This window comes from Nerophis ophidion, linkage group LG05 (assembly GCF_033978795.1).
Source record: "Nerophis ophidion isolate RoL-2023_Sa linkage group LG05, RoL_Noph_v1.0, whole genome shotgun sequence".
NCBI lineage: Eukaryota > Metazoa > Chordata > Actinopteri > Syngnathiformes > Syngnathidae > Nerophis > Nerophis ophidion.
In genome coordinates this window covers 57,957,096-57,974,503 of record NC_084615.1, presented here as the reverse complement: position 1 = coordinate 57,974,503, position 17,408 = coordinate 57,957,096, and the positions used below count along the sequence as shown (strand labels likewise).

At 36.4% G+C, this 17,408-nt stretch overlaps 1 protein-coding gene across 2 annotated transcripts; it reads right to left on the bottom strand.

The window, feature by feature from the left end:
- Positions 1-216: 216 nt before the first annotated feature.
- On the bottom strand, positions 217-14,100 carry slbp (stem-loop histone mRNA binding protein). Of its 2 annotated transcripts, none has more exons than XM_061901594.1 (8): positions 13,927-14,100; positions 12,809-12,925; positions 11,321-11,434; positions 10,705-10,770; positions 9,037-9,159; positions 6,500-6,652; positions 6,324-6,432; positions 217-703 (listed from the first exon to the last, which is right to left on the bottom strand). In XM_061901594.1, the coding sequence occupies exons 1-8, from the start codon at positions 13,977-13,979 to the stop codon at positions 632-634; spliced, it is 807 nt and encodes a 268-aa protein (XP_061757578.1). In that variant the 5' UTR covers positions 13,980-14,100; the 3' UTR covers positions 217-631. The 2 variants fall into 2 exon arrangements, with proteins under 2 accessions (XP_061757578.1, XP_061757577.1); XM_061901593.1 differs by having other exon boundaries at positions 10,705-10,776; positions 13,927-14,099.
- Positions 14,101-17,408: the final 3,308 nt, after the last annotated feature.

Below are 17,408 nucleotides of genomic sequence, written 5' to 3'. Positions count from 1 at the left end.
GAATACTATTTTGACAAATGCTGTAACTGGTTTGTTTTAAAAGCAGGACATGTCGAAATAAACATTTAGCAGTAGTTTACCGGTGATGCTTGTTTTGCTCAATGTGGTCAAGTTGGTACAATGGAGTGCAAATTTGGGGGGCCCTTAAAAACACTGACTTCCTGTAGCACTACTCACATGTAAAACAAGTTCAACAATACAAGAACATATACTTACTTATACATAATAATTTTTTTATTTCAACATATTCACCATGAAGCAAAACAATACACTTCTATTTAAAAAAAAACACAAGTGTAAAAAAAAGCCCAATGCAACTCAGCTTTTGAAATTCTACACAGCAATGATATCTTACAATGCAGTCTTAAAAAGAAAATGAGGTCTTAAATGCGCCCAAATCTGCAACTGAATGTGTGATTTAAATGCTTCGATGAACAAACCCAATTATGATTCTATAATATTGTAAAGAAACAATCCCTGAGAATGTAATTTGTTTAAAGAACTAATGTGTAAAAGTTGTACGGTTGGGAGTAGTGAAGTAAAAACATTTTTGAAGAGACAGAACTAAACTCTGTGTAAAATGTGTACTATTGGGAGTAGTGAAGTAAAAGCGTTGTTTAATAGACATGTGCTATGCGGTGTTGAGCGCCACAGTTGTTTCCATCTTCTGCACTTTGACAGGAGTTCCAGAGCAGTCTTCATCCTGAAGCAGAAGAGAAACTAATAATTTCTCAAAAATATATACTGCATGAGTTGTTCCACTCAAAATGTGAATACTAATGCAAAACCAATAAAGAACCAATGAAAAACCACGCATTCATTTTTGTTAATCATAAGTAATTTCATAAATAAACCAGGCATGTGATTTGAACTTAACGAAAAAGACTGAAAATAAGCCAGAGGTCTGAGGGCCGCAACTGGGGAGGACGGGGGGGCATTGGGGGGGGGGGCCAAGGGAGGCAACCCCCTGAAGCTCCTGGTTTTTCAGCAATTGAACATGCAAAACTGAACAAAAAACAGCACCATTTAAAGATGGTTCAGTGTTTAAAGAATTGAAAAATGATCAACAGAGTTTACATAAATATAAATGATAAATGGGTTGTACTTATATAGCGCTTTTCTACCTTCAAGGTACTCAAAGCCCTTTGACACTACTTCCACATTCACCCATTCACACACTGATGGGGGGAGCTGCCATGCAAGGCGCTAACCAGCACCCATCAGCAGCAAGGGTGAAGTGCCTTGCTCAGGACACAATGGACGTGACGAGGTTGGTACTAGGTGGGGATTGAACCAGGGACCCTCGGGTTGCGCACGGCCACTCTTCCACTGCGCCACACCGTCCCTTGATATATATCCCATCCATCCAAATGAATCACAATGTCTGTTTCAGTCACTACGTTATTTAGTCAGTGTTAGTCACTACAGTAATTACAACTTGTGTTCACAACCACATGGGTTAGCCTACTCTATACAGTATTTACAACCTAGCCACAGATGGTTCATCTAGTTATTTACATTATTTACACATTACTTTGGCATTTTTGCTTTATTGGCTCTAACATGAGCCTTCCTGGCAAATGTTTGAGCAGCTTGCATTTTCCGTTTTGTTTCTGCTTAGAGGATTCTGCCCTGAATTTTATACCCAATTTCTGTCTCTTCGATTCCCTCTCCACTTCTAACTGCTCCAGATGCAAAAATCATAAAGAGTACAAACAATGTTTATTCTATTAGCTAACTTCCTTTATCTGAATAGCCATTTGTGATTTATAGCATGAAATAAATATATTGCAGTTAAGTTGTTTGTTTAAAAAATGATTCAACTATTCAATGTCAAAATATAAACAGTAGAAATAATTAAGAAAATATCCGCTACGGTCTTGTTGTAAAACACCAATGAAAATGAAATGTAGCATTTAGACAGGCTATACTGTAGCAAAAGTCATCACACGGCTGCCAAAATCATGTGTGTTCTTAAATGTGTATTCCAATTTGGGCTACATGATAAACAACTAAAATGAATGTGTTGGGAATTGTTTTATCCAGACGCATACATTTGTCCAAATGTGGCCAAGTAGACGCACTGTGATTGACCTGTCCGTACTGTTTTGCATTAATCTTAACGAATCGTAACACATCATGGTAAAACAACCAACCAAACATGGATTTCCTAATATGTAAACCAAACAATCATCATTGTTGTTTCCCGTATATTTTGCCCCATGCACGAGGACTTGCTTCGCTACGTAGCTTCAATTTTTAAGCTAATCATTTTTATTGGAAAACCGTAGTTTTTACCAATGGATTATTAAAAACCGTACTCATTACGGGAAATTGTAGTTGTTGGCAGGTATGGCAAAGAGACAAATCAAGATTTTAACACACACAGGTTTAAAAAAATAAGAAAAACGGAAAATAATTTTTTTTACAGAGATAAAAAACAAAGATTTCCGACTCCACATGGAAAAATCACATGTCACAAAAATATTTGTAATAAATCAATTCATGCAGGGTTTGCACGTTTTCCTGAAACGATTTTCCAGGACTTAAATAGTGTCAGAGACGAGTTATCACGTCATAAGCTAACGCATGTACAGTTAGCCAGATTGTTTGTTTGTTACTTAGATATGGCTAGAATTGATGAAAAACAGGCGCAATTTCCAGCTCACTGGTTCAAGAGGAGCATAAAGATGTTGATAATGGTTTTCACTAGGTAAAGCGCTTTGAGACTAGAGAAAAAAGCACTATATAAATATAATTCACTTCACTAACTCACTCATCCAGCTTTTTTGTGTACTGGAGCCACCTTGTGATGTCATTATGCAAATTTCAATGCAGTTACTTCCACTCTCATGTCATGTGTCTGGTTTGGTCAAAATTTAGCCGTCTTCATGTGCCCTTGCCTGACTCTTTTCAGCTGCCAACCAGCAAATACTTGCTTCAAGACTTGTACATCTCCTGACACCTCCCTGAATTAAAAGGTCCTTCCAGCCACTCACTTCTTACTTTGTGACATCTTCCTGACACTGTCTCTCACTTCTGTAATAAGAAAACGCTCACTTTTGTTGTTCAACCAACCTATCAAGCCCCTTTGGATTTGATTAAAAGTTACAGAATGAAGTCCAATTAACAGCTGAAATCCTCACTTAGCCACATTAATTCATGCCAATAAAAAAATTCAACCTAAATAACAGTAAAAAAAGAAAGAAAGATGTCTCCATTTTTCACAATAATTATATTGAATAAAAATTGCTTGTCAGTCAGAGGAATTAGTCTAGCGTTCAGGATTGTCATCTCGTACACACATACATGTGGGAAGTGCATGCAGACATAAAAACAGTCCAAGAGAAATAACTAACAATTTGCAGTCATGTTGTTGTTATGATAGAATATACATTTAATGATAGGCAACGCTAGCTAATGATAGCGATTTGGATAGCTAACAACAGAACACACAGCAAATGCGTGCAACGTAAAGCGCAATTCTATAATTGTTAATAGTTATTGCTGGGTTGCATATGACGTCACTTGAGCGTTGCATTAAAACGAGTGAGTGTAGTTTGAGCAAAATATGCTGTACTGCTGTTCTGTTCTTGGGTGGTCCAATCGTTCAAATAGACAAACAGGGAAGAGCTTTCATAGGGTCCCAAAATAAGTGGTTCATAAAGGTATTAAAGTCAGGGAAAAAACAAAAGTGTGTTGAAGGAAATGGCTCTTAAAAATATTATTTTCATCAGGTTGTGGAATACAATCGGACCATGCCTGTGTCTGCGGAGATGACTTTGTAAAAATGTTTGTTAGAACATTTGATTTCTTTGATAAAACTTTCCATAATGGAATAAAGTTTATTCTCCACTATAGAGTTAAGTGTCTCACGGCAGAACTCAGGGTGAAGAAAGGACAAGAGATCAAGACGACACCATTATTTATTGCTGTTCAACCGCCATCACTCAGGCTTTTGAATTTTTACAAGCTGCTTTTGATGTCATCCAGGCTCGCTTATTTGATCTTAAATTGGTGTTAAATACAGATAAAAGCAAGGTAATGGTTTTCTCTCATTCAAGGGTGCTACTGGAAAATATTCCAAATATTGTAACATCAAATGGAAACCCTATAGAGCAGGTCTTAAATTACAAGTACTTGGGTTTTACTCTTGATCAGGAGCTTTCATTTAAAGCCCATATTAACAACTTGGTTTCTAAGCTTAGGGTAAAGCTTGGTTTCCTTTTTAGAAATAAAAACTGCTTTTCTCTTAAAGTCAGAAAGAAATTGGTGACAGCGACTAACTTGCCCGTAATTGATTATGGAGACGTGCTTTATTGTAGTGCTTCATCTAAATGCCTCCAGTCCTTGGACACTGTTTTTCACTCAGCACTAAGATTTGTTACTGGCTGTCGTAGTCTCCCCCACCACTGTCAACTGTATATGAAGTCAGACTTATCTTCATTGAGTGCACGCAGATACACACATTGGCTGACCATCATTTATAAAGCTCTTTTAGGTTTAATACCTCCATACTTGCGTAGTTTGTTACAAAGAATAAACAGCTCTTATGCGTTACGTTCTAACAATTTGTATGTTTTAACTGTTCCCCATGTACTCCATGTACGGACTAAATTTGGCAAAAGAGCTTTGGCATTGCTGCCCCTATGGCATGGAATGCATTGCAGACAAAACTGAAACTCACTGAACTAATTCCATTTGGAGCCTTCCGTTCTGTCCTGAGGGACAGAGAGCAAGAGACTTTTGCTCGGTGCCTGTGTTTTTAAAAGTTGTAAATCTTTATTGGTTTACAGTTCTCTTTTATGCATTTTAAAATGTATGTCTTAATGTATTACTTTTTTTAAACTGATTTGTGACATGTGCTTACTACCTCTTGGCCAGGTCACCCTTGTGAAAGAGATCTTGATCTCAATGGGTTTCTTATCTGGTTAAATAAAAGTTCTATATCTCAATAGTTTGTGATCTTTTGTGGTTGACATTTCTAAATACAGCTACAAAGACTTGCTTGTCCAAATAAACCAACATCATGTTAAGTCCTTGTAAAAAAACATAGGGATTGCTGGTCCAATCCACCATATTTTCATTGTCCATTTTCATAACAGAAAGTTTTGTTGAGCAGGAAAGTCAAGTGCTTTATTCTACATGGATGACCACATTAAAGCGTCTTTGGTGCTATTCGTTAGCATCAAGAAAATATCCTTGATACTACTAATAAATGAGATGAATAAATCTCTCGTAGGCTCAACACCATGTACTGAATCTTGATAATGCTAGCAAACATTGCTGAACAACAGGGACATTTATAGTTAAATAATAAGACAAAACATCAATTTCACACCATAAAAACAACTGCAGACATAAATTGTAGATGAGACTAATATCCATAGCATGAAATCAACTGCAAACAAAGTTATCCTTTTTCTCATTAGCGTCAGAATCATAGCAGCACCGCACTCGTTATGTCAAACAAATATGGTACGTACAAATGCACGAATAAGCCCAACATTGTCTTTCACCAATTAATGCTTAATTTGTGGACCCCTCCAGATGTAAATACATGTGCTTTCAATCTTTTATTATTTAATCATTCTAAGTGTTAAAGGAAGGGAGGTTGAGGCGAGCAGTAATGTAATGGTGATAATGAATGTTTTAAATCTTTCAAAAATGTATTTCCTCAAGAGTGTATAAATCCACTCTCTCATTTTAAATATTTGCCTCTAAACTTTTCAAAATAAGCTCTAATCTGCATTGATACAGATAAATAAACAAACAGTAGCCTAATGGTATTGTGTCCAAATTGGATTGAACAGTTTGTTCTTCTTCTGCTTTTTCTGGCAGCCTTCACACTTTTGCGACACCTGGCTGTACTCCATGTAACTAAACAAGTGCTAGTGTATTTTAAAGGCACTGTCTGTAAGTGCGCAAAAAAGAATTAATAACTGACAGGGCAGTTTTGCATTAGTTAGAAAGTCTAAATGTCAGTTTTGATTATTTTTCAATTAATTGATCAGCTCTACTCTGTTATGTGTTGAAGTGTTTTCAATGCTAATTAAGTACTATTTTCAACAGCTCTAATTTAATACACAAAATAGTATGTACTGTGAGACAATACAAAAAGTGTGAAATACTGAGTATTGGCCTAAGAATGACCTGTTAAAGCTTGCTTTGTTGAAAGGATAGATATTTTTTATGACTGGAACCGGGTAGCCTGCTATGATATTTAATGATAAACACTCAGTAAAAATATAATGATATTTGAATATCATGAACAAAACGCCAAGTAAATATTATTGATGATACTTGACCCCAGTAAAGCTCACCTCCAGTGCCACGTTGTGTGTAGTGAGCGAGCAGGAACCGTTCCCAGAATCCGACAACACAGGGAAGTCCAGCTCAATGTCCATCACGTCATCCAGACCCAGCTCTTCACTGCAGGAGCAAAGTAATGAAGAGTATTGTACAGTACAGACTGTACATCATCATCATCTTTACTTACATGGCATCAGCATGCTCTTGCTGCTCCTCTGCTGGCGGGTCCCAAGCGTGAAGTTTTACCCTCCAAAGTTTGATCTGCTGATCCCACGAACGACGACTGTATTTACGAAACTTATTAGGAGTCTTCGGATGAACACCTGCCTGTCGCATGTGTCTGTAAATCACACAACATACTTTACTTATATTACTTAATACTGGCCACTAATAATAGTAGTTTATTACTTAATACTTGCATAATAATACAGACTGCTGATGAGTATTATTACTGGTCAGAGAACTTCCGCAAAATAGGAATATTATCAATAAATCTAATGTTTTCATAGTTTTAAGTCTGAGTTTAAGTTAATTTCGAACATGTATCGAGTTTCAGTACGATATATCACATATTGTACACATCTTCATTTCCCTCCCCCCTTACAACATGTAGGAACAGAAAGAAGTGAAACTTATTTAATCCTACAAATATTTCACAGCAACTACTACCACAAATGTCCATGTACTGTTCGCATTGTGTACACAATTTTCATCATTGAATTCTAAATAAAACAGTTCTCCTCATAAATAGTTAAGTCCGTTATGATTCCTAACATTTTCAATAAGTTCAATAAATTCTTCCTTGTACTTTGTGAACACTTGTAGTTTGAACAGCCTTTTAAACTACTTTAATTCCACATACTGAAAAGCTAAGTGAAGTGAAGTGAATTATATTTATATAGCGCTTTTCTCTAGTGACTCAAAGCGCTTTTACATAGTGAAACCCAATATCTAAGTTATATTCAAACCAGTGTGGGTAGCACTGGGAGCAGGTGGGTAAAATGTCTTGCTCAAGGACACAACGGCAGTAACTAGGATGGTGGAAGCGGGAATCGAACCTGGAACCCTCAAGTTGCTGGCACGGCCACTCTACCAACCGAGCTATACCGCCCATAAGGGTTTTATGTGTTGTATGTGCATACATATATTTTAAGTTTCTTCATATTTCTACACAGTAACTCAGATGTGGTAACACTAGTGAGCAGTAGAGAATGTAAAAATATTTTTAGCATAGATTTAAAACACTTTGCTTTATTCATTATTGAAATATGTCTAGCCACCATATGTTGTATATTTAAAATGCAATTTCCAGTTCATTTTATCATCTTTTATTACACCTAAAAATTGGATTTTTGTCAATGTCTACTCTGTCTTTTTGTATTCGACTTTCTCTTCTTCTGTTACCGAATAGCATTATTTTAGTTTTACTGAGGTCTAAGGATAGTCTGTTTTTGTCAAACTATTTCTTTAATTTATTTTTTCTATCTATATTAGCTTATGTGTGTTCACTCCTGAAAAAAACACAGTTGTGTTACCTGCAAATAGCAATAATTTGAAGTCCTTTGTAATTTTACAGATGTCGTTTGTATATAAATGTAAGAATTTTGGTTCCAATATTGATCCCTGGGGTACATTGCAAGGTATATTTAGTGCTGTTGGCATGTATTGCTTTCTGTTGGTTAAGTAGCTTCTTACCCAGTTCAAATCCAATGATTTTATACAATACCGTTCAAATTTTTTGATTACAATATCATGATTGTGTCAAAAGCTTTTGTTAGATCCACAAATACTAGCTGCACACTGTTTACTATCTATTGCATTGGCAATTTCCTTTGTTATTTTGATTTAATGCAATTGATATTGAAATATTAGCTCTGTATCCATATTGATTCTCTGTGAGTGTTTCACTTTTGTTCATGAGTTTGTCCAATATTTCGTTGAATAATTGTTCAATGATTTTCGAAGATTCCGGTAGAAAATAAACAAAACATTAAAAAAAAACTTAACAATCTTCAAAAAAGGTTTTTAACATAATCAGAGCCCTGTTAAAAGTAAATACTGCTATCAAGTGATTAATTATGACCTGTAACTAATTAATCTTTTTATTTAATCTCACCTTAAAATGCGGAGAAAAGCCATCAAGATGAGATATTTTCACTCAAATTGAGTTGACAGAAGTCTTTTTAGCAATTATGGCACCCCGAGTTACATCAAGGCTCACCAATATAGCGATGTGTTATTGATAAGGCAGGAGCTTAAGATGAAGTGCATCAAAAAGTTGTTCTGCCAAAAGTTGGTCAACGTGATTGTCGCGGTAAAGATAGCACTAAGAACAGTTTCTGTTATCATTAGTGATGTTCAACATTAACCCGTAAACGAAATACGTACTTGGTTATTAGCAATCATCATAGTATAATAGTAAATAAGACAAATATGCGCCATAACACATACAAAACATTAATAAAACTTAATTCAGGCCAAAATAATTTAGAATATGCGTAGAAAACTATTTTTTTAAATGTATCTTTTATTATGATATATAGCCAGTTATAAGTAGTATATTTGCTGAGTACTGCTTAATATTAGTAGTGCTGAACACTGCTTATTATTATGAGTAATATACTGCAAGGTAATGCTTATTAAGAGTGATACACATTTGTGGATATGCCTTAATAATAGAGTACTGTGTACTACTTTTTGGTTAGGATGTGTATTTGTCCGTACTTGGGAACTTCTTTGATGTATCGGTCATAGGCCAGAGTGTTCTTGCCATAGTTGATTTGTTTCTGTCGTCGTAGCAACACAGACTCATCCATCTCCACTTGATCACCCTCTTTAGAGTCACAGCTGCACACAAAAAAAATCATTTTTAACAAGGTACATCACTCACACTTTGCAGCTCTATGAAAGCAAGGCTTATTGGAGACTCATCGCAGGTTGACTGACCAACACAAACTTTCATAATAGAAAGCAATAGAAGCCCCCTGACAACAATGTCATTCAAATGATTAATTTACTAAAATTGTGCAAAAAGTGAATCAAGTTCCTTGCCAAAAAAAGTCGTTTGACTTTCCACTTCTTGTGCTGCCTTGCTCCCTATCACGCAAAGCGAGCAGAGGCGCAGAAGTCGTCTTTGAGTTACAATCGGCCATGAAAAGACTTTTAAAAACAAATATAAGGAATATTTTAAAAATGGATAATAAAGGGGACCTATTATGCAAAACCAACTTTTCTTATCTATAGGTACCCGCGCTTGGTATTTGGGATCTGCAGAAGTCGCAAAAATATGAATCCAAACCATCAAATCATGGCAGAAATATTTTCAAAACAATCTTGCTCTTTATCCAACAAAAAAGCCGTTTTGAATTTGCCCCATTTGTGATTCCGGCGATTATCTCCATACATGGGAGAAATGTACCCAAACTGCTTTGCTCAAGTCCACCATTGCAGTTGATAAGTTTCTTTTTTCTATCCTCTTGTTGTGGAGCAAACTACATGCACATGCATTTTCCGCTGTTGTCATTTCGAATACAAAATAGCGTATAATTCGAACATATATCTGTCAGTAGACTCCATATGGAAGCACTAAAAACTACAACATGTGCATGTACAAGCCAGTCGGCCCCACGACAAGAGGATGGATAAAAAGAAGGAACTCATTAACTACAGTATTGGACTACATTGGCAGACTCAGGCAAAGATCTTCAAGTACATTTCAAACATACAGGATATGGAGATATCAACTGATGTCAGGACAGAACAAATTCCAAACGGCTCATTTGGAGGAAGTATGAAAGAAGGCCACATAGTTTCATAAACATCTCCGCAACGCCTCTATAGTTTGATAAAACATTTTCGGGACTTATGCAGATCCCAAATACACAACAAATGCAGGTACCATAAGGTAAGAAAAGTTGGATTTGCACAATAGGTTCCCTTTAATCAAAACAATGTTCCATATGAAAGTATCCTTACAAGACTTCTCAATGTGCACCAGAAAATTGGGTCATGTCCAAATCTCGATTCTTTTTCATTATGATTCTGAATCGATTCAAAGTTTTCAAAAATTAGTTTTTTAGGCCTACACATTTATTAGCATACTCACTGCACGTATACACGTACATGTCAACAGCCAAACTGGAACCGGTTTTATTGTTATTTATACCCTATATAAGATGTTGTAGAAATCGATTTTGACTCGAATCGTTACCCCAAGTAATGGAATTCAAATTGAATGGGAAGTTGTGAGATTCTGTAACATCCTGAATTACTTCTGTTTTCACCAGGTGCTTAAAAAATTAAACAACATTAAGCATGACATAATACAACAGTAGAGGAAAGACTGAGTTCTAATAAATTACTTAATTTTGTCATGTAAGAGAGGTAACACACCTGCCAGAAGAGCCAGAAGATGTTTTTCTCTCTCTCTTAGTGACATCAGCAGCAAGTATCCTCCTCCTGTAACTAAAAACGTCAATACTACCTTAGCAACAAATACAAACAATCACATATAAATGTTCAGCACCAGTCTTTTTATTTATTGCTCTAACATACAAGAAAAAAAATCAGATAGGAGTATGAAAACATTTAGTCAAGGACAGCCTTGCTTAAAACACAAAGAAATCAAAAAGGCTATGCCAATGTTCTTTTCTAATATAAATACACAACAGAAGTAAAAAACAAAACAGTATAAGATATTAATAGTAAGGAATCTGGCAATGTGCAACATTTGGCCGTACGACAACCGAGAGGATATACGATAACTAGATAAAAAATATCAGCAAAAAATTTTGGCCTAAAATGTGTATTGGAATAATATAATGAAAAAAAAGAGTTGGATCCACCCTTCACAAAGTTTAGCTGGCTCGCATTGTTTACCCTTCAGAGTTCCTAAGTGAAGGTTACTTTCCAGGCTGTAAGTGCTGTCGGCTGACAGTTATGCTTTGCTCTCATTAATAAGAGCACAAAGAAGAAAGATTCTACATTCAAAGAAAAAGTAGTTTGGTACCGCTGCATGTCCCTGTGAACATCTCTCCTCATCTCGTCTTCCTCCACCTGACTAGCCCAATCGGCCGGTCGAGCACAGCGAGACACAGGTCCTCTGCCCTCTGGAGTGGTAAAACTGGACAAAAAAAATAAATAATTTATTGCAGTGTGATAGAAAACCACAACTATTAGCTAGGAACACGATTAATCTAAAAATACAATAAAACATATACAGAGTAGAGCTGGGCGATATAGCGAATATAATCTATATACAGTATCGTGGGTTTGTCTCTGTGCGATATAGAAAATGACTATCTTGTGAGTATACGAGTATATGTTCTCACACAGTTGCTTTTAGGTGCTGGCATAACACTACAGGCGTTTCTCACTCTTCCTTGTCTGTCCTTCTCACAGAGAGCTAAGACTAGCGTACCTTCCTATATACGTCACATATTGTCGCGCGTGCAGCGTCATACGCTCTCGTGGAACAGAGAGGTAGCAACATAGGTAACATTAGCAGTGGTGCTAGCGCAGCAGTGCGAGTGGTAATACGAAAGAAAGAATGTGCAAATCTGGTAACAAATGAAGAAAGAAGAATTAATTCCCAAGAAAAACATCATGGACTACATCGTCTGGCAGTGGTTTGGCTTCAAGCAGAAAGATGTTGAACAAACAACCGTAATACGTCAACTATGTGGCAAAAGCGTTGCTACAAAAAGTAGCAGCACTACTAATGTGTAGCATCATTTGAAAAGTCACCCGCTAGAGAATGAAGATTGCTTGAAACTCCGCATGTCAACATCTTGGCCGGTGCCACACCCAACCAAATGCACTGACCCAATTGAGCCTGGCGTCTTCCATTTCCAGATCAACACAGTGTGAAAGAAATTGTCAAAAACAGAAGGATATAACATCCGCAGTAACCTACCACATAGCAAAGGACATACACTATTTGATTTCCTATTATTATTTGACAGTTATTGAAATATCTTGTGTGACATCATGCACAAAAGTGCACTTTATTTGTTTTAAACTATTGTAGTGGCGTTTTGTACAAAAACTGCACTTTAATTGGGTGGTGTTTTGATAAGTAATCTTAGTGACATCGTGCACAAAAGTGCACTAATAGCTTGTTTTAAAATGTCTCTGACCATCTTGCACTTTCTGTTTTGAAATCACATGAATGTTTGTGCCATTGCTTAACGGTTTAATAAATACAGTTTTGGTATATTGACTTAGTAGTGTTTTCACTCTCTGCATGAAATTTTAAAATGAGCATATATTAATGCAGTATGAACAAGAATGTTTAAATGTAGACATATAGAATCACCGTACTGGTGTGATTATATACATCAAGTGTTATTTCTAGGCTAAGGCACAGTATCAAGATATACATTGTGTATTGTGACATGGCTTAAAAATATCGAGATATTAATAAAAGGCCATATCGCCCGGCCCTAATACAGATTATAACCGAGTAGAGAGTGCAGCAATCACACACACGTCTTACCTGGCATTTCTGTTGTCAGTATGAACATCATCATCTTCACCTTCATCCTTTCTGGACCTCAAGCTACCGTCGACCGCTCTTTTCCTGCAGTTGGACGAGCGCGATGAGCCGAGCGTCCTACACACAAACAGTGGATATTTATCATATAGTTCCATGATGATCCAAAAAAAAATCAATACACTCCCAACAGGTATAAAAGTAAGTGCATCTCTATATTCCTTCAAAACCACTCTAAAACAACACCTCCAGGCAACCTCAAGCCTTTACTAATACCCTCCTCCATTCACATCCCATCTCCCCGGATCATAAATAACCTAATGTAAATAATCAAATTCACTTCTAATGTATATACTTGTTCTTATGCTATCTGAACTCACTATGTTCTCTGCTCGCTGTACATATCCTACTAAGTAAGACCTACACTGTTTCAATGTCCATTTCTCTGTTGATGCAATTGTTTGTGACTGAAGTACTGATATCAACCAAAGCTCCTCATCCCACCCCCCGGATTGTAAATAATGCAAATAATTCAATGTATATACTATGATGATTAACTTGTGTGATGACTGTATTATGCTGATAGTATATATTTGTACCATGAATTGATTAACGTGGACCCCAACTTAAACAAGTTGAAAAACGTATTCGGGTGTTACCATTTAGTGGTCAATTGTACGCAATATGTGCTGAACTGTGCAATCTACTAATGAAAGTATCAATCAATCAAAAAAACTGACAATAATAAACGATACTGCATTGTGTCTTCACTGACTGACTGAAAACATGCTGATTACTTTAGAATTTAGTACAAAACCAAACATTAGAAATATGAAAATGTTGAGTGGCAACGCGACAAAATGTCTTTTGTTGAACCTGCTTTCTCCCGCCATTAGATTCCCGCTTCCGGTTGATGGTCCGTCCACAAACTATGTCTTCCAAGCTTTGTTACCCTCTAATTGCTGAAAAAAGGCTTAAACTGGCGTATTTTATCTCGTTTTTTTTGGGCCATTAGCACAAATATTGGAAGATGCAGGAACACACTATGTTGGCTGCTTACATGTTTAAAAGGTTGGCATGATACTAATTTTGTCAAAATCAAATGTCAACAATGACGTTACCTATTTGCTGGTGCGCTCCTGTCAAGTGTCGTGCGTTTGATCCAGTCAGACATGTTGTTGTAAAATCTCAAATGAAATTGTGTTAATCCAGGACGAACAGATAACAAACACCCGCCAACACCACTTGCGCGGCCAAACTCTCTACTACCGTCATGTGACCGGAAAAGGCTGCTATATGGCTGAGGACGTCATAACCCTTTCAAAGGATAACGCGCATGCGCATAGATAACCAACAAAAGTGGAGTAAGCAATACTGGACTTTTTGCCAATGATCTAATATCAAGTAAAATGCAGGCCTGGGCGATACCAAGAATCCTGGTATCAATTCGATACCAAGTAAATACAGCAGGGGTCACCAACGCGGTGCCCGCGGGCACCAGGTCAGAAGAGTCACCCGCTGGCCTGTTCTAAAAATAGCTCAAATAGCAGCACTTACCAGTGAGCTGCCTCTTTTTTTTTTTCATTTATTTACTAGCAAGCTGGTCTCACTTTGCTCGACATTTTTAATTCTAAGAGAGACAAAACTGAAATATAATTTGAAAATCCAAGAAAACATTTTAAAGACTTGGTCTTCACTTGTTTAAATAAATTCATTCATTTTTTTTACTTTGCTTCTTATAACTTTCAGAAAGACAATTTTAGAGAAAAATACAACTTTAAAAATGATTTTAGGATTTTCAAACACATATACCTTTTTACCTCTTCCTCTTTTTTCCTGACAATTTAAATCAATGTTCAAGTATATATATTTTTTATTGGAAACAATAATAAGTACATTTTAATTTAATTCTTCATTTTAGCTTCTTCAAACTTATTATGATTAACATTTTTTTTTTTTAATTCTGGCAAATTTAGAAAATCTGTAGAATCAAATGTAAATCTTATTTCAAAGTCTTTTGAATTTCTTTTAACATTTTTGTTCTGGAAAATCTAGAAGAAATAATGGTTTGTCCTTGTCAGGAATATAGCTTGGTCCAATTTGTTATAAGTTATAACAAAGTGCAGATTGGATTTTAACCTATTTAAAACATGTCTTCAAAATTCTAAAATTAATCTTAATCAGGAAAAACTACTAATGATGTTCCATAAATTATTTTATTTTTTTCAAAAATATTCGAATTAGCTAGTTTTTCTCTTTATTTTTTTCGGTTGAATTTTGAATTTTAAGGAATCGAAATTGAAGATAAACTATGTTTCAAATTTTCATTTTCATTTTTTTCGTGTTTCTCCTCTTTTAAACCGTTCAATTAAGTGTTTTTTTCATCATTTATTCTACACAAAAAACCTTCCGTAAAAGGGAAAAAAATGTGCGACAGAATGATGAAAAGAAATATCCATTTTTTTATATATATAGATTTATTTATTAAAGGTTAATTGAGCAAATTTGCTATTTCTGGCAATTTATTTAAGTGTGTATCAAACTGGTAGCCCTTCGCATTAATCAGTACCCAAGAAGTAGCTCTTGGTTTCAAAAAGGTTGGTGACCTCTGAAATACAGGAATACTGATACATTCTATGTGAAATCCATCCATCCATCCATCCATTTTTCCTACCGCTTGTCCCTTGTGAGGTCGCGGGGGGTGCTGGAGCTTATCTCAGCTATAATCGGGCGGAAGGCATGCATGGTCTTCGTGAAATATCATGGTAAAATAAGTTAATGAATTTGCCTCTACTTAATTGATTATTATTATGATATCCCAGGACAAAGGTTGTACGCTTTGATTGATTGATTGAAAATTGTATTATTAGAGTACAGTACTGTACTACATATTCCGTACAATTGACCACTAAATGGCAACACCCGAATAAGTATTTCAACTTGTTTAAGTCAGGATCCTGCGATGAGGTAGTGACTTGTCCAGGGTGTACACCGCCTTCCGCCCGATTGTAGCTGAGATAGGCACTAGCGCCCCCCGCAATCCCAAAAGTAATAAGTGATAGAAATTGAATGGATGGATAAGTCGGGTACCACGTTAATCAATTCATGGTAACACGAATACATACATTTTTATTAGCTACTTACAACAATTTAAATCAACGTAACGTTATAAAGATTGGCAAATCATTTCCCTACTCCGTTCTACTACACACAACTGTTTAAGAAAAAAGTTGTAAGTAGAGAGAAAGAGAGTGAGAGAGAGAGAGAGAGAGAGAGAGAGAGAGAGAGAGCGAGAGAGAGACCGTGTGGGTTCCCTCCGGGTACTCCGGCTTCCTCCCACCTCGTAAGACATGCACCTGGGGATAGGTTGATTGGCAACACTAAATTGGCCCTAGTGTGTGATGGTGAGTGTGAATGTTGTCTGTCTATCTGTGTTGGCCCTGTGATGAGGTGGCAACTTGTCCAGGGTGTACCCAGCCTCCCGCCCGAATGCAGCTGAGAGCACCCCCAGCGACCCAAACGGGACAAGCGGTAGTAAATGAAAGGATGGATAATGTTAACATTTTTTTTTAATGTGCAATGTGACACGACTCTGTCCGCAGATGTCTTTATTATAGTATACCTATATTTTAATTGTACATATTTTTAATTTCGATAGGTGTTCAAGTTTGATACATTTTAATTGTATTGATTGTGTTCTAATGCTGGCTTTGGCAATGTAAACATATGTTTCCCACGTCAATAAAGCCCCTTTAAATTGAATTGAAATTGAATTGAGGAGAGAGAGAGAGAGAGAGAAAGAGAGAGAGAGAGAGAGAGAGAGATAGAGAGAAAGAGAGAGAGAGAGACAAAGACAAAGAGAGCGCAAACCTTATTTTGAGTTTGTTGGCATTTTCCTCTGCGATGAGATGGCAACTTGTCCAGGGTGTATTTTGCCTTCCACCCGAATGCAGCTGAGTCAGGCTCCAGCGACCCCCCCGTGACCCCAAAAGGGACAAGCAGTAGTAAATGGATGGATGGATGGCATTTTCCTGTGTTTGATGATTTAGTCCCGGTCTAGCACTTTTATTTTCCTTTTTTATTTAGTTAATGTCTTGTTTTGAGTTTCCGTATAGTCTTCTTGTGCACTCCTAACTGCACTAGTGTTCTGCTTTACGTGCACATCCCTGCACGAGAGTGTTTGTTAAGAGTTTGACTACAAGTGTAATTGAATATTATTTTACCGGGAAGCCACAGTTGAATCTCGAAAACGCAACAACTACCGCTAACATGCGGCCCTACAAGCGTGACAGCATTTTATTGTATTTATTAATCAAGCACTGACATGGAAAAAAACCTAATTGTCCTTGCTCAAGATAGTCCACAGGTAAATAAGTAACATTTATCTTAAATGTGCAAATAAAAAAAAGCATGTAAAATGTATAAACATGTAGTAATACGTTGTTAAAACAAATATAAAAAAACAACTAGTCTCATTTAATCTGAATCAAAGTTTAATTTGGCTTGTTGTTCACTGTAAGTGCCATCATAAAGCCCAACACCGGGGCTTTTTGTTGGCAAATTAGCTGATGAAGTCATATAAGTCCAATTGTCCGCTTAGCTG

Bases quoted from the DNA above. Each gene is read 5' to 3' on its own strand.
- slbp (XM_061901593.1), bottom strand. From the start codon at position 13,979: ATGTCTGACTGGATCAAACGCACGACACTTGACAGGAGCGCACCAGCA. The intron at 12,926-13,926 runs GTAACGTCATTG...GTTTGTGTGTAG, and splicing joins AGGAGCGCACCAGCAAATAG to GACGCTCGGCTCATCGCGCT. The intron at 6,653-9,036 runs GTACGGACAAAT...TGTGATTTACAG, and splicing joins TACATCAAAGAAGTTCCCAA to ACACATGCGACAGGCAGGTG.